Here is a 23,965-nt window from a genome sequence, read left to right as displayed (position 1 = left end):
AAAGCTCTGATTGCTTAAATATCATGAAGTCCCTGGGTTATTAGGATGAGACAAGCTAGAGATTCAGCCTTCATATTTACAATAAGCTGTAAATTATTCATTGTACAGAAGAGGTCTTGGTGTAGATTATTTAGTCACTGATAATCAGAGTAATTCCCATTAAGCACCAAATCAATGCATTACATTTAGAGTCAATTAAAAACTTTCCTGAGTGAGGAAGGGGCTGCTAGAGGTTAGTGGTCCATTTCTTGCTTTTCTGCAGGAGATATTACTTCAATGATGTTCTTACTGAATTATTTTTGGTATCATTGGTCCACATTATATAAAGTGGTGACAGTAGCTTGGCAAACTGCATTCTGGAAAGTTACCAGATCTCTCTTTATCTTGGCAAATGACAAAGCTTAAAAGTAAAATTAAAGTCTCTAGAGTGGTTCCCAGAATTAAAGACTTATATTAATTACAATATATACACTTTTGTATAAAATTTACATTGTGGCATTTCTATCTTCATAAAAACACATTTGATTTGATCAGAATTTCAAAACTGAATTTAGGAATATAGTAATGAATAAGAAGGTTAACTTCTTAATTGAATTTATCTGTTTTCTCAATCTTTCAATTTAATTTTAATGATTATATTTTAATTTATGGAAAGTTTCAAATATATATGACTATATATATATGTGTATATATATATCACTAAGGACTTACAATTATAAAAAATTATTAAATAAAGGAAGTGTTACTCTTCCATAGGAATAAGAAAAAAAACATTTTATTGTGTGGTGTTTGTTAACATACAAATAATCTACTCATGGATATAGACTTTCAATGAAAAAGAAGAGAAATGATTAAAATAAACATCAAAGTGAAATAAGTGAAATTTCAAATGGGGTAAAAAAAATTTAAATGAACAAGAAAAGTCATATAATAAAACCTAAACTCAGTATCTTTACCCTCGAATTCATTCCCCTTCCAAACTTCTCTACTGATGCTGAGGGTCCATCTCCTAAGGCATGCAGGTTCACAACCTTGGAGTCTTCTACTACTCCCTCTCCCACACCCCATCAATCAGTTGCTAAGTAAAAGTGATTCTACATCTACATCTCCCACATCTGTCCCCTTCTCTCCACTCACGTGGTCACCATCTAGCTCAGAATTTCATCATCTCTTCAGGACTACTGCAAATAGCTTCTTAATTGGTCTCTCTGTCTATAGTCTCTCCTGTCCCCAATTTATCCTCTACAAAGCTTCCAAAATGATGTTCTTAAAGCACAGACCTGACCAGATTACTCACTTAGTTGACTAAATAATGAATACTTAAAAACCAGATATATATTAGGCATTTGGGAATAGAAAGACAAAATTAGAGCATTCCTACCTCAAGGAGCTTGAATTCTACCAGGGGAGAAAATATGTGCACATATAAATGTACAAATACTCAAAGATAGAGTACATTTTCTGCTTAATCAACTCCAATGACTCAATATTACCTACAGAATCAAATACAAACTCTTTTGTTTAGTATTTGAAGTTCTTCACAATCTGGCTCCAGTAATATTATACATTACTCTGCTTCAGATATTCTACAGTCTATCAAGTAGGCCTTTTTGCTGCTTCCTACATGTGTCATTCCACCTCCGATCTCTAAGCTTTTCCTTGGAATGGTGCCCCATGCTTGGAATGCACTCTTCTCACCTCTGTCTCTAAGAATACTTAGTTACTGTTGTTGTCCAGTTGTTTCAATTGTGTCCAACTCTTCATGACCCCATGTAGGGTCTTCTTGGGGGAAATACTGGAGTGGCTTACCATTTCCTTCTTCAGCTCATTTTACAGGCGAACAAATGGAGGCAAACAGAATTAAGTGACTTGTCCAGGGTCATATAGCTAGTAAGTGTCTGGGGCCAGATTTGAACTCAGGTCTTCCTAATTCCGGACATCGCACTCTATGCACTGTGCTCCCTAGCTGCCCTAATAATCCTTAGTTTCCTTCAAAGTTCAGAACAAAAGCCATTTCCGATCCCCAGACCTTCCATCTACTAATGCCTCTCCCACTGCTCCCAAATAACTTTTATTTATTTCACATACATGTATAAATAAATGCTATCTCCACGAAGAGGGGGATAAAGCTCATTGAGGGCAAGGATTTTTAATTTGTCTTTGTATACACAGCACCTTTCACAGTATCTGGCACACAGTGAGTGTTTAACAAATGTTTGCTGAGTGGTGAAACACAGTAAAAAAAAATCCTACTTGTTTTCTCAGTTTTAAGAAAAGTGGTAAGTATTCTTTGCTTTTATTATTTTAGTAAAATACATTTTTCCCTGTAAGACTTTGTCACCCTTGATCATAATCGTTCTTCTTCACTAAAAATGTCTAAAGCTACAAATGAGGAGGTAGAGATACTAGGAGCAAGAAAGAGCACTCATTTGGACAGTTAGAAAGCATACTGTACCTTGGATTTTGAAGATAACATCAGCAAGCATGGGTGTATTAAAGAAAAACCTGAGAGAAGTATTATAAAGCCATAGGGGTCTTTTGGCCTGATAAGATCTGCAATTCTTCAAGCAATTCACCTATAAGGCATAAAAAAAAAGACACAAGGAAAATAATGTTGAACAATAGGCTTGATTATTTTGAACCAGATTCATAATCACTATAAACTGTCCATTTCTCTTAAGAGCAGAGCCTTTTAGAACTGGACAGGAATTAGAATGATCTAATCCAATGTTTTACAAACTGAGTTGCAAGGAATCTTGAAATAACCTAAGTCTATTTTTTAAAAAATATATCATACAATTGTTAAAAGAAATGATCATTTTCGAGGGTATGACTACAAGGGATTGGTCCTACCATGTGGAAGTTTGAGAATCACTAATCTAATCCATCTTCCCCATCTAAGAACCCATTATCATGATTTAGTATAGTTTTTATGGTAATTACAACATCAACAAAGATAATATTATAAAAACCTACACATGTCAATGAGCCAAAATTGCAAAACTCAATAAGCTTAGTAGTGACCTACCCCAGGGGAACCAAGCTGCATAATCCTGAAATTGATTTATTGTAGTAATATGCGTGGGTCTCAGTTTTCAAGGCAAGCTAATACTAGTTTATCTCACAAGAATAACTAATAAAATATAGCTCAAAAAGCACTCTAAAAATGTGAATTCTTATTTAAAGAACAGTCACTGAATCTATAACTTATTAAGAAAAGATAAAAACAATGTGATCTTGAAATCTTTCTTTCCCCATCACAGTACCCCTGCTACTGTTGCTTTTCAATGCAAAAATTTTCTTTTCAGTGGTATAAACATTAGAGGTTTTTGAATATCACTTGGTTGTATATTTAAAAAAAATTATCCATTTTACATATGTGTATGTATACACACATATATTTCCTTAGCAAGTATGATAATTAATAATCAAGTAACAATAGCTCACATTCACATAATCCTTTAAGGTGTACAAAGTGTTTTTTCACAGCAATCCTATAAGGTGTGTGGGGGGGTAAATATTGTTTTCCTCATTTTACAGATGAAGAACTGATATGAATAGGCTATCTCCCCAAAGAGGAAAAAAATACCAAATTAACATTTGGGGAGAAGTTCAACCAAAGAATTAAAATAATGCCAAGTAAAAAAAAGTATAAAGTGTCAACTTACTTAAATAAAATTAGCAAAAACAAATGAAACAATAAAGGCCAAAAAGGCCAAGCTGAGTAAAAACAAGGATAGGCATATGCTTCCAGTGGCCATGCACATTAATGTAATCTTCATACAGTGAGGACTGAAGATGTAACCAGGGCAATGCAACTGACCATCCCTTTCGAGTTATTCATTCCAACTAATGGGAATACAGTCCAAGGAATTAATTAGAAAGGGGAAAAAAAGAGCCATTTTGAACAAAGATGCTTATGATAATTGCACAATTTATAATAGTGAAAAACTGGAAACATGTCAAATGCTTAATGGAATAGCTAACCAGGCTGGAAGACATTAATGCAACTAAGAATTACATTTGTCTGACAAACTATAAGAGTTATAAACACATCTATGAAAAACACGAAAAACAGAAAAAACTGGAATTAGAAACATAGCCACATAAATTACAAGTATATTAAAATACATTAATTTTTAAAAGCTTAATAAGGAGTAGATGAAGTCAGTTATAAAATATTAGATATATGTGTAACTAATGTTATCTATAAGTTGATGCTAATGTTCACGTTTGTGTTTATCTATGTTTTTAGAGTAAGGTTGACTAAACAAAAAAAGGGGAAAAAATGGATTCAAAATTATATCCACTGTCCACCAAGGTGAAGTAGTGAGCATAAAGGGCAAAGTAATATGAATAAAATTAAATTGAACGGCACAATGTGAGTTACAAGGCAGAATAAAAAGAATAACCCCTTCTGAGGGGGGAGTGGTACTGATTGGGCCCTACCCTGTGGCTACAATCCTAATAGAAACAATATACGAAATGTAATTAAAGGCAAAAACATATATTTTTCATCTCCAGCAACTATGGGACAGTGGAAAATGCTCTAGAATAACAGCCAGAGAACCTGGGACAGAATATTGCCTTAGATGCTATGCACATGTGTGTTCTTGGGTAGTTTCCTCTTCTATAAAAATGTGGGGTGCTGGACTATGACCTCTGAGGTCCTTTTCAATTCTCGATTTGTGAGTTTATGGCCTCTGCTTACCATCGAGCAGGATCTATCTTCTTGCATATTCTACCTATTTTTGTTTTTTGCAGAAACTAAAGACTACACTAAGTATATGATGCATTATACACATCAAAAGAAAAATTAATACATTTGCCCTTCAGTGTTGTTTATAGAATGTTTCTCTAACTGGGACCAAAGTTATTAAAATATAAAATACACAAGAATTTTATGATGATCTAAATAAATATGAATTATTCTTAACCTCTGAAACCACTTTTATAACTTTATTCTTTTTGCTTTTTGGAGGGCAATTGGGGTTAAGCGACTTGCCCAAGGTCACATAGCTAGTTTTTGTGTTAAGTGTCTGAGGCTGGATTTGAACTCAGGTCCTCCTGACTCCAGGGCCGGTGCTCTATTCACTGCACTACCTAGCCACGCTGCTTTTATAACTTTATTAGCTCCCTGCAACTTAGAACAAAGACAAAAAAAAAACTGAAAAAAGTGAAAGAAAATGTAAACGACCTACTATCTGTGGCATTTAAAAATTTCAAGATAAATAGTTTTAGAGTAATTTTATCATTTTGTTAATAATGCCAGCATTTTAATAAAAAGTATGGTCATTTGGCCATGTCTCTCTTATACCAAAGACCCTAATGGCAGTGGACTCACAGTTTATATGCTCTTAGATCACCCAAACCTTGGTCAAAGATATATCAATTTCCACATCACCTTTCTAACAAAAGGAAAAATAACATTTTCCCAGACCTTTCTAAATAAACACAATGAACAGGAATGCACCCATTAGTCCAAACTTATAACTTCTCTTTCTGTCTTTGACTAGATCTCAGCTATCCTGGCAGTCTAAGTGATTTAGAAAGATTTCTCATACTGGCTGATTTCTGGATGAGGAAGCAGAAAAAGGGAAAAAAATCTTGGTTCTGATTGAATAATTAGCTGTTAATACAAGAGAGAAAGAATCATTTCTCACATATCAAAAACAAAGGAATTGGGAAAAAGATCAAGGGAAAATCATTTAAGAATAATCAAATTCCTTGAAAATCATGACTAACCCCCTGATGCCATATTTCATGAAATTATCAACCAGAGGATAAAGTGAAAAACAGAAGAAATCCACCTAAAAGAAACTTCAAAATTAAAACTAACATAAGTGTCAAAGCCAAAATCCAGACCTTACAATTAAAAAAAACCCAAAGGACAAAGAAAGATTTCAAGTTCTAAGGAAACAAAACCTGAATCACATAAGATGCTGAAGCTACAACTATCTAAAGGAATGACTAACAATCCTAGGATATGACACTTCAAAAGGTAAACAATGAAGGTTTACAACAAAAAATAACTTACTCTCCGAGAATTAGCATAACCTTAAAGGTGGAAAATGGATCATTAATGGAGGGATTTTTATTTTAAACACTCTTAATCATAAGACCCCCACTTTGTAGAAACTTTGAAATACAGATAATAGCAGTAAAGAGAAATATAGAAAAGTAAATACACTTGAGCAACTGGAAGGGGCTAAAAAATGATGAAGTTTTACATTCTAATAAAAGGAGAGTTAAGGGCTCCTTTAGAGTCTTAAACAATTCAAGCATCACAAAGAGAATTAAGTAAGAATAACCTAGAACTGGGGGTAGTTTTCTTTCATATTGATGGTTTTATGAGAGGAAAGAAAAAAGACAGGCAAAGTAATACTAGGGGAAAAATGAGGGGAAAGGGTGTGGAACTTATTATTCCTCATTATTGGTGTATATGAAGTATATAAAAATGAAGGAATGAGTGGAGAAAACTGGCAAAGAGTCTCACTGTCATCTGTACTGGACAAAGGAGTTCATATACATACAAAAACAAAAAGTCTGATACAGTAATATATTAAACTCAACAAAGAAATAGGAAAAGATAGGGAAAGGGAGTTGGGTAGGAAATAAATTTCAACTTCATAGGGTGAAATGCAAAAGAAGAATCAAAGGCGAAGAAATTTTAAGAACCAGTGACCAGGGTATAGGTGAAGCGAAGAAAGGATAGTATGAAGTAGAAGCAAATCTATTAAATTAAAGATCATTAATGTTGAACACATTTCCTCTTTTTCACCACCTTCTTCTCTGGAAAAAGAGAGGAAAACGTATAAAAGGATATGAAAGAAGAAAATAATACAATAGTCAAGAGTCAATCAACAAACATTTGTTAAGGAAGGGCTTACTGTATCAGTCACTATGTAGAGTAGAGACCTACCATTTATACATGGTGTCACAAAAGTCTTAGTGTAGTTTTAAGCTATAAATTCTTCAAGCTGCTTACACAAATGGAGGGTTCTATGGGAGGAAGAACTGCAGAAGGACTTATGTTTGTAACTGACCATATTACAACAGGTATTTCTAGTGACTTTGATAATGCTACTTAAAAAGCAAAGTGAACAGAGATTTGATTTTGAAAGGAGTAAAAAGCTTGGAGTTATGACATATACTGATACAGAGAAACTAAGTCCAGAAACTTAAACTCCTATTGAATAAGACATAAGGATGAGCAAAACATCCTGAAGACACATGCAAAATAATTTAAGAATCTAAATGAAGCCTGACTTACAAGACTTTGGATGCCAAAAAAATTCAAATTATTCACGAAATGAGGTGATAACTCTCTGAAGTAGTCTTAATTGGTTTTATTTGCAAGAATATAAAGCAAACAGTACAAAAGTCTCCTTATGCAAAGGGCTGGAGCAGAATTTATTATACTTCTGGTGAACTCAAAATAGAAAAAATAGATATGATAGCACTTGGTGAATATTGAGTGGGAAAAGAAAGGAAAATACTATTTTTCAGTTACGTGTACCACCTTTACAAAAACAGACCATGTAGAAGGGCAGAAAAACTTCATAAACAACTTCAAAAAAGAAAAAAATATTAAACAAATGCTTTACTGGCCACAAACAAAAATTACAATCAACGAAGTGCCTTTGAAGAAAAGATTCCAATTTAAATGAATACTAAATAATTTAATTCTATAAAATAGTTAGGTCAAATAAGAAACCATAGAAACACTGATAATTTCATCAATGAAAATGACAGCAAAAAAAAAGCTAAATTTTTGGAATGCCTCCAAAGCTTCCCTGAAGGGGAAATGTATGTATCTAAATATTTTCATCAACAAGAGATTGAAAGCAGATGAATTACTTGACATACAATGAAAAAATTAGAAAAGCAATAAATCATAAAACTCCAACTAAATACAAAGATAGAAATTCTGAAAATCAAAGATTAATAAAACTGAAAGCCAAAAGAATAACTGATAAAACTAGACCACTGTTTTCTGAAAAAAAAATTTTAACAGATAAATTGTTAATTTGATTAAAAGAGATGAAAAAATTAGCCACATCAAAAATCAAGAGAACTCTCAACAAATGAAGAAACAGGGCAGTCAATGGCCTAATTAGGCAGTCAATGCCTAATGCCATAACAACAAAATTGATAACTTAAAGGAAATGGATATTTACAAGAATACAAAAGATGCAGATTAAAGTAAGAGAAAGAGGATTTTAATCTAAGAAAAAGAAACTGAGTAAGGCATAAATTAATCCAGGGAAAAACTCCACAACCATATGGATACACCAGTGAATCCTATCAAATATTCAAAGAATAATTAATTCCAATATTATGTAAAACTAGCTGATGAAAAAAGAAGAGATCCTATCAAACTCCTTTTATGATGCAAATATGATCTTGATACCTAAATCAGGGAGCCAAAGTTGAGAGCAAAAACTATAGACCAATATCCCAAAGGAATAACGATGAAAAACTGAATAAAATATTAGAAAAGAGAGTACAACAACATATTTAAGAGATTTTGTATTATAACCAGATTGGATTTATAACAGGTGTACATATTTGGTTTGATATTTTTAAAACGAAAAACAAAACAGGCCATATTAAAAATAAAAATAATAAAAACAAAGGAATAAACTGACTTTTACTTAATATGAGAAACAGTATGTATCTAAAATCAACAGGTAGCATTATATGTAATGGAGAAACACAAAAAAGTCCTTTTAATAAAATCAGGGGTAAAGCAAAGTTATCCATTATTATCATTAGTATTTGATACAGTTTAAGAAATGCCTGCCTCATGGGTAGGCCAAGCTAATATAATAAAAATGACAATTCTATCTAAATTAATTTATTTATTCAGTGCCATACCAATCAAACTACCAAACAATTAATTTACAAAACTAGAAAAAATAATAATAAAATTCATCTAGAAGAACAAAAGGTCCAGAATAGCAAGGGAATTAATGAAAAGAAATGTAAGAGAAGGTGGTCTAGCCATACCAAATCTTAAATTATATTATAAAGCAGCAATCATCAAAACCACTTGCTACTGGCTAAGAAAGAGAGTGGTGGATCAGTGGAACACGTTAGGTACTTAGGAAACAATAGTCAATGACTATAATAATCTAATGTTTGATATATCCAAAGATACCAGCTTCTGGGATAAGAACTCACTATTTAACAAAAACCACTGGGAAAGCTGGAAAACAATATGGAGGAAACTAGGCACAAACCAACATCTTAACACCGTATATCAGAATAAAATCCAAATGCATGCACGAGCAAGGCATAAAGGCTGATACCATAAGCAAACTAGGAGAGCAAGGAATAGTTTACCTGTCAGATCTATGGAGAAAGAAAGAATTTATAACCAAATAAGAGATAGAGAACATTAGAAAAATGCAAAACGGATAACTTTGATTACATTAAGTTGCAAAGTTTTTGCACAAAGTCAATGAAACCAAGATTAGAAGGGAAGCAGAAAGCTGAGAAATGTTTACTACAGGAATAAGAAAAGAAAAATAAATTGAGGCAGAGGCCCTGACGATGACCCTGGGTAGTGCAGAGGTCCGGTCATGGCGGTGCGCAGAGGCCTGATCAATGTGGTGGAAAGATGACCCACCAACCACAAGGGCCACTGTTAGGCCTATCACCACAGGGCTAGGACTGGACAGAGCAGGGTAAGAGTCAAATGGAGGGCCCCTAGCAGCTACTCCTGGGACTACCAATCCACAGACCAAAAATTTAAAAAGCCCCTATCTGCACCTAAAGGGACCAGGATGGCAGAGTAAACCCCAGCTGCTCCAATCCCCTCACCCCCCCCCCCAAAACATAGTAATTATTGCCCCAAGGCAAAACTTTAAACAGTAAAGGTCTGGGAACCCTAGAGGAAGGGCGTGGCTAGGACCCTGCCTCAAAATGGGTACAAAGCAGACTGCAAAGACAAAGACTCTAGAGTCCTACTATTGTGAGAAGGAGGAACCAAATTCAGAGGGAGACAGTGTTGACTCCACACCCACAGCTGAAGCTTCAACAAAGAACTGGTCTCAAGCACAGAAAGCATTCTTAGATGAGCTCAAAAGGAACTTTGAAAACCAAATTAGAGAGATAGAAGATAAAATGAATAATTCTTTTAAAATCAAAATTGCAAAATTAGAAAAACATTACAATGAAGAAAATAGCTCCTTAAAAAAAAATGTATGATATGGAAAAGGAGGTCCAAAAACTAACCAAGGAAAATGATTCACTAAAAACTAGAATCAACCAAATTGAAGCAAATAACTCTATGAGGAACCAAGAATTAGTCAAACAAAACATCAAGAATGAAAAATTAGTTCGGTTTAATGTTAGGAAAACCATCAGTATAATTGATCATATCAACAATAAAACTAGCAGAAACCACATGATTATCTCAATAGATGCAGAAAAGGCTTTTGACAAAGTACAACATCCACTGCTATTAAAAACACTATAAAGTATAGGAATAAATGGAGCCTTCCTTAAAATAATAAGTAGCATCTATTTAAAGCCATCAGCAAGTATTACATGTAATGGGGATAAGCTAGAAGCGTTTCAAGTAAGATCAGGGGTGAAACAAGGGTGTCCACTATCACCCCTCTTATTCAATCTGATACTAGAAATGTTAGCAGTAGCAATTAGGAATTAGGAATTAGCAATTCAAAGGAATCAAATTAGGCAAAGAAGAGACCAAGTTATCACTCTTTGCAGATGATATGATGATATACTTAGAAAATCCTAGAGAATCAAGTAAAAAACTACTTGAGACAATAAATACACTTGGCGAAGTTGCAGGATATAAAATAAACCCACATAAATCCTCGGCATTCCTGTATATTTCTAATGAAATCCAACAGCAAGAGATAGAAAGAGAAATCCCATTTAAAGTTATTGTAGACATTATAAAATATTTGGGAATCTACCTGCCAAAACAAATCTAGGATCTATATGACCACAACTACAAAACACTTATCACACAAATAAAGTCAGATCTAACTAATTGGAAAAACATCAATTGCTCATGGCTGGGTCAAGCTAATATAATGAAAATGGCAATTTTACCTAAATTAAATTACATATTTAGTGTCATACCAATTAATCTGCCAAAAAATTACTTTACAGAACTAGAAAAAATAGTAACAAAATTCATTTGGAAGAACAAAAAGTCCAGAATATCAAGGGAATTAATGAAAAGAAATGCTAGGGAAGGTGGCCTAGCTATATCAGATTTTAATCTATATTATAAAGCAGTAGTCATCAAAACTACTTGGTACTGGCTGAGGAATAGAGTAGTGGATCAATGGAATAGATTGGGTACACAAGATTCAGCAGTCAATGACTATAGTAATCTACTGTTTGATAAACCCCAAGACCCCAGTTCTTGGGATAAGAACTCACTATTTGACAAAAACTGCTAGGAAAACTGGAATATAGTATGGCAGAAACTGGGCATAGACCATTATCTAACACCATATACCGAAATCAAGTCTAAATGGGTGCATGATCTAGGTATAAATGCTGATACTGTAAGCAATCTTGGAAAACAAGGAATAGTTTACCTGTCAAATTTGTGGAGAGGGGAAGACTTTATGACTAAACAAGAAATAGAAAGCATTATAAAATGCAAAATGGATAATTTTGATTACATTAAATTGAAAAGCTTCTGTACAAACAAAGCCAATGTAACCAAGATTAGGAGGGAAGTACAAAATTGGGAAAGAATTTTTACAATGTATATCTTTCATAAAGGACTCATTTCTAATATATACAGAGAACTGAGTCAAATCTATAAGAATACAAGTCATTCCCCAATTGATAAATGGTCAAAGGATATGAACAGGCAGTTTTCTGAGGATGAAATTAAAGATATATATATAAGCATATGAAAAAATGCTCTAAGTCACTATTGATCAGAGAAATGCAAATCAAAACAACTCTGAGGTACCACATCTCACCAGTCAGATTGGCCAAGATGACAAAACAGGAAAATGACAAATGCTGGAGAGGATGTGAAAAAATTGGAACACTAATGCATTGCTGGTGTAGTTGTGAACTGATCCAACCATTCTGGAGGGAAATCTGGAATTATTCCCAAGGGGCTATAAATAATTTCATACCCTTTGACCCAGCAATACCACTTCTAGGGTTGTATCCCAAAAAGATCATAGAAGTGGTAGGAAGACCCACATGTACAAAAATATTTATAGCAGCTCTTTTTGTAGTGGCAAAGAATTGGAAATTAAGGGGGTGCCTATCAATTGGGGAATGGCTGAACAAGTTGTGATATATGCATGCAATGGAATACTATCGTGCTATAAGAAATGAGGAGCAGATGGACTTCATATCTGCCTGGAGAGGTTTATACAAAGTGATGCTGAGTAAGAAGAGTAGAACCAGGAGAAATTTGTACACAATTACAGACACAATGTATGTGTGATGACCAACTTTGATAGACTGGACTCTTCTCATCAATGCAGGGTTATAAGTCAACCCCAAAAGACTCATAATGGAGGGGTGGCCAGATAGCACAGCAAGTAAGATCACCAGCCTCAGTGTCGGGATGACCTGGGGATCAAATCCGGGCTCAGATATTTAGCACCACACCCAAAAATAACTGGCCGTGTAACCTTGAGCAAGTTATTTAACCCCAATTGCTAAAAAAAAAATAAAAAGAAGACTCATGATGGAGAGAGATGTCTACATCCAGAGAAAAACTGAGCTTGAATCCAGACTGAAGCAAACTGCCTGCTCTTTTTCTTTTTCTTGCTTGCTTTTGTTTCCTCTTTCCCATTGTTCATTCCATCTGATAAGTCCTTCTTTATAACCTAACATCTAAAGTGAAAGTATTTGTAGATTCTATACTTGATTGTATGCTGCCATGGTGGGGGAGGGGAGGGAGGGAGAGAAAATTTGAAACTCAAGGAATTGTGAAACTGAATCTTGTAAACTAAAAGTAAACAAACAAATTAAGACCAAAAATTAAAAAAAAAATAGATATCTGTAAGCATATGAAAAACTGTTCTAAGTCACTATTGATTAGAGAAATGCAAATCAAAACAACTCTGAGGTACCACATCTCATCAGTCAGATTGGCTAAGATGACAAAACAGGAAAATGATAAATGCTGGAGAGGATGTGGAAAAATTGGAACACTAATATGTTGCTGGTGGAGTTGTGAACTGATCCAACCATTCTGGAGAGTAATCTGGAACTATGCCCAAAGGGCTATAAGTAATTTCATATCCTTTGACCCAGCAATACCACTTCTAAGGTTGTATCCTAAAGAGATCATAGAAGCGGGAGGAAAACCCACATGTACAAAAATATTTATAGCAGCTCTTTTTGTGGTGGCGAAGAATTGGAAATTAAGGGGATGTCCATCAATTGGGGAATGGCTAAACAAGTTATGGTATATGAATGTCATAGAATACTTTTGCACCATAAGAAAAGAAGAGCAGATGGATTTCATATCTACCTGGAGAGGCTTATACGAACTGATGCTGAGTGAGAAGAGCAGAACCAGGAGAAATTTGTACACAGTTACAGACACAACATATGTGTGATGACCAACTTTGAAAGACCAGACTCTTCTCGGAGTTCTATAAGGGCTATAAGTAAACTCCAAAAGACTCACAATGGAGAGAGATGTCTACATTTAGAGAAAGAACTAGAAAGAACAGAGTTTGAATGCAGATTGAAGCAAATTACCTGCTCTCTTTCTTTTTCTTGTTTGGTTTGGTTTCTTCTTTCCCATTGTTCACTCCAACTGATACAATCCTTCCTTATAACTGGTCCAATGTCTAATGTGAAAGTATCTGCAGATCCTATATACCTGATTGTATGCCACTATTGACGGGGGGGAAGGAAGGGAGGGGAAGAAAATTTGAAACTCAAACAACTGGGGAACTGAATCTTGTAAACTCAAAGTAATGAACAAATTAATAAAGACCAAAAAAAAAAAAACAACCCCAAAAAATAAATTGAAGGAATGAACATTGGTAAAGAACAAACAAAAATACCCATTTTTTAAAACAGATAATGATAATCTCTCCTTGGGGATCTCTAAATATAACTGAAAATAAATTGAAAAAATAACTTTAGCAAAGTAGTAGCATATAAAATAATATAAAATTAAATCAACAGCTTTCCTGTAAATCCCCAACAAGCCCAGTAGTAAGAGACAGAAAGAGATATTCAATTCAAAATAACTAGAGAATGTATAAAATATTTGGCAGTCTACCTACCAATACATACTCAAAAATTGTTTGATTATAACTATAAAACATTTTTATAGAAGTACAAGTTTAAATAACTTAAAAAAAATTAACTGCCCATGGCTGTGCTGTGTTAACATAATAAAAATTATAATACTATCTAATTTAGTTTACTTTTCCAGTGCCATACTAAACTACAAAAGGGTTACTTTGTAGAACTAGGAAAAAAATAACAAAATTCATATGAAGAATAAATTATCAAGAACCTTAACAGAAATTATGAGAAGGAAAGGAAAGAAAGGGGGCCTAGCATCTCAAACCAGATCTCAAACTGTATTAAAAGTAGCAATCGTCAAAATTATTTGGTTCCAGTTAAAAAATAGAAAAGTTGATCAGTGAAAGATATTGATTCAAAGAGATTCAGAAACAATTAAATATAGTAGCACAGTTGGTTGATGAACTCCATATACTGGAATAATGACTCACTATTTGACAAAAACTGTGAAGAAAACTGCAAAACTGTCCTGCATAAATTAGATTTAAAACTAACATCTCACACCATATGCCATAATAAGCTCTAACTAGATACATGATCTTTATTTTTTTAAAAAGACACATAAACAAATTAGAGGAGATGTGAAGGAGATAGATACCTTTGCAACTATGGTTAAGCAAATAATTCTTGATCAAACAAAGGACAGAGATGACAGGACATAAAATAGTTTTGATTACCTAAAACTCAAAAGTTTTTCATAAACAAAATTAATGAAATTAAAATTAAAGGGAAATAGCTGAAAAAAATTTTGCAGCAACTTTCTCTGACACAGTGATACATAAAAATGAGAGCCATTCCCCAATAAATAAGTGGCTGAAAGACAGAAATACATAATTTTCAAAAGAAGAAACTCAGGCTATGAATAATCATATGTATAAATGTTTCAAATCACTAGCTGAAGAAATTAAAATTAAAATAATTCTGAGGTTCTACTCGCTCATATAAGATTTGATCTGATGATAAATAATAAAAATGGCAACATCAATTGTTGGAGGGACTGTTGGTAAAACTACATTTGTACAGCAACTCCAATGCAATTTGGAATAATACCACACAAGTCACTAATCTCTGCATAATCTCTGCAATATCACAACTAGGACTTCTCTGTACAAAAATATTTATATCAGCACTTTTTGTGGTAGCCAAGAAGTAGACGTGAAGGGCATGCCCATCAACTGAGGAATGGCTGAACATGTAATGGAATATTACTGTACCAAAAGAAATGAAGGGAGAGATTATGAGAAACCAAGGAGGGCTGACATGAACTAATTCAGATTTAAGAGAGTAGAACAGGACAAGTTATCAAAAAACTACAACATTCCAATGGTTATAGTTCTTCTTTACAACTTGACTCATGTTTAATGTGAAGATATCTGTAGAACCTATATCAGAATGCATGCTGCCATGGGGTGGGGGTGGGGAACTACAACATTTTCAAGAAAAACAATTCTGAAAACCTTAATACCAATCAGTACAATGACCAGCTATGACTGAAGAAGACTGTTGAACAGAACGACTCAAAAAGACTGATGATTATCATACATCCTACCAATTGACATAGAGGTGATAGACTAGAGGTACAGAATGAAGCACACATTTCAGACATGGCCAAAGTGTAGTTTCACGTTGCTGCTGCTGTTATTTTGCTTGACATGACTTATTTGGATAGGCAGGGTTCTGTTTTCTTTTTGAGTGAGGGAGCATTGGGGGAAGAGTAGAGGACTAGTGACGACAATTCAGAAAAAAAAGAAAAGAGTAAGAATGCTAATAAAGCAATTCTTTAAATGCCCAGAAGAGAAGAGAAGGAGGTTCAGAGGGAAGTAAAAAGAAGGATAGTTATGGAATTAACATACTAAATTTATTATGTATATAAAAAACAAACTGTACATAACAGAAATCAAATTTTGAAAATAATCCGATTTTATGTTCCATTATATGTGAAAATGCTTACATTGGTTAGTTTTTGTCAAGTTCATAATAACAAAGAAACTTAAAATTATTTTCAAAAATACTAGTCCCGTGCATTCATATGCATACATGCATGCTCACATGCTCATACGCACACACACACTCGCGCTCTCTCTCTCTCTGACCCAATGAAGTATTATTGAGTTGGCACTCCAGTGAGAAATCATGTCTCTAAATAAAGCTTAACCATAGACTAAACCAATCCCTTACTAAAAGTTGAGATTGAAGAATTCTGTTCTCTGAGCCTATGGGAATGTTCAGAAGGATAGAACACATAGTAAACATTTTAAAAGGAAAGAGTTGCTTAGATCTTCATACACAAATGAACTGAAAAAACAAAGAGTAATGATTTTGACTTAATTTTACTAAAATACAGAAAAGATAAAAACATTATTTATGAAAAAGACTGATGTAACATTAGACTGTATCCTTGACTAATTATATACCCCTTTCTGACTTTCTATTATTCATGAAGGAAAGATCAGAAAAGAAACTAGAGTTAACTAATTTACCTTCCCTGGTGTTTTCAATATGCATTTAACCTTCTCAATTACACCTAAAACATCACTAGGGTCTTTCAACTTCTTCTTTACATCTTCTTCCAACTCTTCCCATTGAAAAGCACCTGTGAATGAATAAGAAAATAATCAAAAAAAGAGTTCAGTTTTAGAAACTGGCCACAGGGGTCAAGATGGCGGAGTAGAAACAGGACGTCCATACTGCTCCGGCTCTCACCACCTCCAATCCATGTAAAAGGGGACTCTGAACAAACTTTGGAGCTACAGAACCCACAAAACTACACAGAAAAGCTAACCTCCTGCTGAGGACAGCCCGGCAGGAATCGGCCAGTGCAGCACTCTGGCAGCTGAGCCCAGCTCCACACCAAGGTTTTAGCCCCAGGGCGGGCCTCACCAACCACGGGCTAGAGGGACTCCAGATCACCAGTAGCTGTGGTGGTCCAGAATTATCAACACACAGATGCGAAGGACAAAGTGAGAGGTCAGTGCAGTCTGGATTTTGGGACCCAGTAGTTGGGAGTGTGTCACGTTTTGCCCCCGGAGCGAGAAGCCCAGATGCCCCCACAGGGCATCTTTAGCTGCTGGCCTATAGAATGTAGGGGGACCAAGCAACCAGTCTAAGGGGTAATTGCTTTTGCTTTAACCTGCTTGGATCTGGATTGTGGTCTTAGGGTGGAGGACCTGGGGTGTGTGACTAGCTTACCACAGCGTGTGGAGGCTTAAGAGAGGGTACCCAACTAATACCTCTGGCAGCTGAGAAAACCCCAGCACTTGGTATGAAGCTCCCCTGTCTGGTAGCAGAGTCCTACTGTGGCAAAAAGCCCAAAAGTCAAGTAATTGAGTGGCAACATGACCGGGCAAAGGAAGCAAAGCAAACAGAAGAATCCAATATTAGACTCTTATTTTTGGGACAAAAAGGATCAAAGCATGGAACAGCAGGAAGAGAGTGAAGTCAGAACTCCTTCACCAAAATCTTCAAAGGAAAACACGAGCTGGTTACAGGCCATAGGGGACCTTAAGAAGCAAAAAGGAGAAGTAGAGGGAAAATGGGGAAGAGAAATGAGAACGATGCAAGAAAATTGCAAAATGAGAGTCAAGAGACTGACTGAGGAAAATAACACCTTAAAAAACAAGACTAACTCAGGGGTGGCTAGGTGGTGCAGTGAAGAGAACACTGGTCCTGGAGTCAGGAGGACCTGAGTTCAAATCCAGCCTCAGACACTTAAAACACAAAAAACTACTCATGTGACCTTGGGGCAAGTCACTTAACCCCAACTGCCCCCTCCAAAAAGCAAAAAAAAAAAAAAAAAGTGAAAAAACAGACTAACTCAAATGGCAAAAGAAGCTCAAAAAGGCAATGAGGAGAAGAATGCCTTAAAAAGCCAAATTTGCCAGATGGAAAAAGAATCTCAAAACCTCACTGAGGAGAATCATTGCTTCAGAATTAGATTGGAGCAAATGGAAGCTAATGACTTTACGAGAAACCAAGATGGTGTTAAACAGATCCAAACAAATGAAAGAATAGAAGGCAATGTGAAATATCTCATTGGAAAAACCACTGACCTGGAAAAGAGATCCAGGAGAGATAATTTCAAAATTATTGGACTACTTGAAAGCCATGATCAAAGACAGAACCTAGAAATCATCCTCCAAGAAATTCTCAAGGAAAACGGCCCTGATGTTTTAGAACCAGAGGGCAAAATAGAGGTTGAAAGAATCCACTGATCACCTCCTGAAAAAGATCCCCAAAAGAAAACTCCTAGGAATATTATAGCCAGGTTCTGAAATTCCTAGATCAAGGAGAGAATATTACAAGCAGCCAGGAAGAAACAATCTGAATATTGTGGAAACACAATCAGGATAACTCAGGATCTGGCTTCTACACTGAGGGATCAAAGGGCTTGGAATATGATATTCTGGAGGTCAAAGGAGGTGGGATTAAAACCAAGAATCACCTACCCAGCAAACCTGAGTATCATGTTTCAGGGGAAAATATGGTCATTCAGTGGAATAGAGCACTTTCAAGCATTCTTGATGAAAAAACCAGAGTTGAACAGAAAATCTGACATTTAGATACAAGAAGCAAGAGAAGCATGAGAAGGTAAACACAGGGAAAAGAAATCATAAGGAACTTATCAAAGTTGAACTATTAACATTCCTACATGAAAAAACAATAACTGTAACAGATGAAATTTTTCTCAGTATGAAAATAGCTAATGGGAATATATATATATATATACACATATGTCTATACCGGAGGGTATACGGGCATATGAATACATATATGAATGTGTGTATATATGTTTACAGGTAGACATAGATATAAGGCACAGGAACAGTCTAATAGGAAGGGATGATACTTAAAAGTGAAATTAAGAGGTGAGAGAGGAATATAATGAGAGGAGATGGGGAGAGACAGAATGGGGTAAACTGTCTCATGCAGAAGAGGCAAGGGAAAATGGCTACCATGGAAGGGAAGAATAGGAAGGCAAAAGGGGAATGGGTCAACCTTATTCTCATTGATTTTGGCTTGGGGAGGGAATGAAATACACACTAAATAGGGTATCTTACCCTCCAGGAGAGTAGGGGGGAAGGGGATGAGAGGGAGCATGATGGAAGGGAGGGCAGGCTGGGGGGGAGGGAAGTTGGAAATACCCACTTTTGAAAAGGGATAGGTTCAAAGTAGAGAACAGAACAAGTGGGAGGTAGGATAGGAGGGAGGGAAACAGCCAGTCTTTTACAATATATCTACTATGCTAATGTTTTGCATTGGCTACACATGTACAACCTCTACTTAACTGCTTATCTTCCCAGTAAGTATGGGTGACAAGGGAGGAAGGGAATGAATCTGGAATTCAAAATTTTAAAATCAAATGTTTAAAATTATACATATATATGTATATATACTATTATTAATACTATCTTACATGTAATTGGGAAAGAAGATATACAGGCACTGGGGCATAGAGATCCACCATGCCCTACAGGAAAATTCTGAGGGGGTATGGGAGAAGATATGGGAGAGAGCAGACTGGAGGAAGGGATATCCTGTGGGACTGCAATTTTGGGGCGGTGGATAGGGGAAAAATGGGGAGAAAATTTGTAACTCAAAATCTGGCAGAAATGAATGATTGTAAATCAGAAGTTAATAAAGCATTTGAAAAATGAAAAAAAGAAAAAGAAATTGGCCACAAGGGAAAAGGAGATTTAAGGAACCTTGTCAAATATCAAACTGTCACATTGTGTTCAATTAAATCCTTCTTGTAAAGTGAAAAAGTTAGCAGCGCACACTTGTTTTTTTAATTACTTTTCACTACTCCCCTAGTGAGGGAACAATGACAGGAAAACAAATTCAAGTAATCATGCTCTTGAACTTGGCCTGAAGGCATAGAACAATGACCCTGTTTAAGGCCCAGTTAGATCTTAATTGACTTTTACTGCCAGTCACAGAAAATGCCATAAATTAGAGTGTAGCATGTGATCATCTAGTGGAGAACCAAAAATCCAATGGCTAAGTCTACAAAGCTAAAATGAGTCAAGACCTGGGCTGTCATGAAGTGAGCTTAGGATGTACATACACTCAATTCAGATCAAGACCCCAAGTGAAGTCTGAGGCTCAGGTCAGTTTGGTGATGAATAGTGTCTAAATTCAATCTTTACTTTGCTTTGACTGTGAAACATGAATATTAGGTATATTTCACTTAGATTCATGATGAAAGTTTGCATTGTATGTTATTCACCAAATATATAAGCTCAAAAAACATTGCTGACTATAAGACAAGGATTTTTCATATACTACAACAACTGTAATGTAAGAAACATTCATAAAACACCTACTGTGTGCAGACATCATTATATAAGTACTGAAAGAGTTGCTTGATTTAAATAAAATAAAAATCTCTGCCCTTAAAAAGCTTGCAGTTTAGTACGGAGATATATCAGTGAATATCGCACTCCTGCTCTCACTGTGTGTGTGTGTATACATATATATGCACAGACACACACACACACACACATATATATATATGTGCATTATATAATCACAAAACAAAATATAAGGTCAAAGTGGAAAGGTCATTTACCAATTAGTAGAAGTAGCATTTGAGTTGAGGCTGAAAGGCCACAGGGAAGGTATTTTAGGCCTACTAGGTAAAAAGCATAGATCAAGAACAGTGGCTTAAAAGAAATAACACTTGTGGGGTGGCTAGATGGTATAGTGAATAGAGCACTGACCCTGGAGTCAGGAGGTTCTGAGTTCAAATATGACCTCAGACACTTAACATTTACTAGCCTTAGGCAAGTGTGACCTTGGGCAAGTCACTTAATCCCAACTGCCTTGCCTTCACCTCTCCAGGAAAAATAAAAAAAAGAAATAACACTTGAAATATGGTTTATCCAGAATTAAAATTAAGGATGGGATCAGAATTTATAATGAAAGTTTGATGTACAGTCAGGAAGTAGGGAGTAGCCCATTTTCACTTGGAACAGAGTACCCAGAAAGTAGATAACATGAGGTAGGATAGTGCTTGACTGAGGGCATGGTCTCCCAGATAAAAGATTCTGAAATTTTGCTATGTAGGTGATAAAATGAAAGACTCAGAATTTTGAAGAACCTCAAAACCATCTAAACCAACCCACATCTGAACAAAAATCCCTTCTGTGACATCACTAACAACTGATAATTCAGATTGTGTTTGGACACCTAAGATGCAGAAAGACCAATCTCTCCTACCTCCTTCCCTTCATGGAGCCAAAATTTGCTTTGTGGCAACTTCTACCCATTGTACCTCATTCTGTCTTCTGTAGCCAAGTGGAATCAGTCTAATCCTTCTTCCATAAAGTAACTGAGAGCCTATCAGGTAATTAAAGACAGCTACCATTCCTCTAAGTAACTCATAAAATATTAGTTTTATTTAGACATTTACTAGCTTATTAATGTCCTTCTTAAAATGTAGTCTCTAGAACTGAATATTTTATTCCAAGTGTGATCTGACCAAAACTATTGCCTCACCCATTCCAGACACTGTGATTCTTTTTTTACTGCTACCTTAGACTAAATTAGTTTTTTCAACTGCCAGAAATTTTGATTCATATTAAACTTTTAGTTCAGTAAAACTATAAACCTTTTTCAGATGAGTAGTTGTTTCACCACACCACTCCCATCTTGTACTTGTCAAATTTACTATTTGAAACCAAGTGTAAGACTTTAAACTTCCATAGTTATAGAAAGGATCTATGATTCCCAGTGTGGTCCCTTCCTCCATCAATTTCAGTCTCAACTTGTCTATAACTTAGAATATAATTTCTAGGGAGTTACCTAAGCAATTGAGAGGCTTAGTGACTCACCAAGGGTTACAAAGCTAGAAAATGCTAGAGGTACAACTAAAACCCAGGACTTTTTGATTCCAAGGTCATCAGTCTATCTGTTACACCATGCTTCCTTACTTTCTATTTATCCCCATTAAATTTTATCACATTTTATTTGGCTCAAAGTTCTAGCCTGTTAAGATATTTTTGGATCCTGATCATCATTCCACTTGTTAGCAATCCCTGCTGACTTTGTGTTATCTATCAGTTTGATACGTATGTCATCTCTGTTTTCATTCACAGCACTGATAAAAATTATTAAACAACAGATGGCCAAGAACCAATCCCTGGGGCCCTCCATTTGAGACCAACCTCCAAATTAACATTGACCTTTTAATGACTACTCTTTCATGAGAAGTCATTCAACTAATTCAGAATTGACTTAACCTTTCTATAGCCCTTTATATATAAATATATATCTCCATCTTGTGTCATCAAAGTGTCATGAGACACCTTCTCAAATGTTTTACTAAAATCTAAATAAACTATAGATGCAACATAGTCTGGTTCTGGTTAAAAAGGGAAATGAAGTTAATTCTGGCATAACCTATTCTTTTTTTTTTTTATGCCCCAGTGACTGTATGCCTGTATATCTTATTTCCCAGTTACATGTAAAATACTATTAATAATACTATATATATATATATATATATATGTACATATATTTACACATTTGGTTTTAAAACTTTGAATTCCAGGTTCATTCCTTTCCTCCCTTGTCACCCACCCTTACTGGGAAGATAAGCAGTTCAGTATAGGTTGTATGTGTGTAGCTAATGCAAAAAATTAACATAGTGGATATATTGTAAAAGACTGACTATATTTCCCTCTCCTATCCCACCTCCCACTTGTTCTATTCTCACTTTGATCCCATCCCTTTTCAAAAGTGGGTGCTTACAACTTCCCTACCCCCCAGCCTGCCCTCCCTTCCATCATCCCCCCTCTCATTCCCTTCCCCCCTACTCTCCTGTAGGGTGAGATACCCTATTTAGTGTGTATTTCATTCCCTTCCCGAACCAAATTCAATGAGAATAAGGTTGACCCATTCCTTTTTGCCTTCCTATTCTTCCCCTCCGTTGTAGCCATTTCCCCTTGCCTCTTCTATATGAGATAGTTTACCCCATTCTGTCTCTCCCCTCTTAATTTATTATATTATATTCCTCTCTCACCTCTTAATTTCACCTTTTAAGTATCATCCCTTCCTATTAGATTGGTCTTGTGTCCTCTATGCATACCTGTACACATATATAAACACATTTACATATGTAATCACACACCTATATACCCCTCTGATAAAGACTATAAATATATATGTATATATATATATATATATATATATTTCTATTCCCTTCAACTATTTTCATACTGAGAAAAGTTTCATCAGTTACAATTATAGTTTTTCCACGTAGGAATGTTAATAGTTCAACTTTGATAAGTTCCTTATGATTTCTTTTCCCTGTGTTTACCTTCTCATGCTTCTCTTGCTTCTTGTATCTGAATGTCAAATTTTCTATTCAACTCTGGTTTTTCATCAAGAATACTTGAAAGTGCTCTGTTCCACTGAATGACCATATTTTCCCCTGAAACACAATACTCAGTTTTGCTGGGTAGGTGATTCTTTGTTTTAATCGCAGCTCCTTTGACCTCCAGAATATCATATTCCAAGCCCTTTGATCCCTCAGTGTAGAAGCTGCCAGATCCTGAGTTATCCTGATTGTGTTTCCACAATATTCAGATTGTTTCTTCCTGGCTGCTTATAATATTCTCTCCTTGATCTGGGAATTTCAGAACCTGGCTATAATATTCCTAGGAGT

General features: G+C 35.3%; 1 protein-coding gene across 8 annotated transcripts in view; it reads right to left on the bottom strand.

Moving 5' to 3' along the window:
* The window catches only part of RHOBTB3 (Rho related BTB domain containing 3), a 91,097-nt gene that overhangs the window by 27,484 nt on the left and 39,648 nt on the right, over positions 1 to 23,965 (bottom strand). For 4 of the 8 annotated variants that reach the window (XM_069085130.1, XM_069085132.1, XM_069085131.1 and 1 more), the window contains exons 7-9: positions 16,779 to 16,891; positions 13,738 to 13,875; positions 2,456 to 2,576 (exon numbers count right to left, since the gene is read on the bottom strand). In XM_069085130.1, coding sequence (XP_068941231.1) covers positions 2,456 to 2,576; positions 13,738 to 13,875; positions 16,779 to 16,891 — 372 coding nt within the window. The remainder of the gene's footprint in view (positions 1 to 2,455; positions 2,577 to 13,737; positions 13,876 to 16,778; positions 16,892 to 23,965) is intronic. The other 4 variants (XM_069085133.1, XM_069085137.1, XM_069085136.1 and 1 more) reach the window with 1 other exon arrangement.

Source organism: Petaurus breviceps, unplaced genomic scaffold (assembly GCF_028583685.1).
Source record: "Petaurus breviceps papuanus isolate PSGF00001 unplaced genomic scaffold, PetGlider_PUasm1.0 175, whole genome shotgun sequence".
Classification (NCBI taxonomy): domain Eukaryota; kingdom Metazoa; phylum Chordata; class Mammalia; order Diprotodontia; family Petauridae; genus Petaurus; species Petaurus breviceps.
Note: the sequence above shows the minus strand (reverse complement) of the source record. Positions and strands in the feature narration are given on the sequence as shown.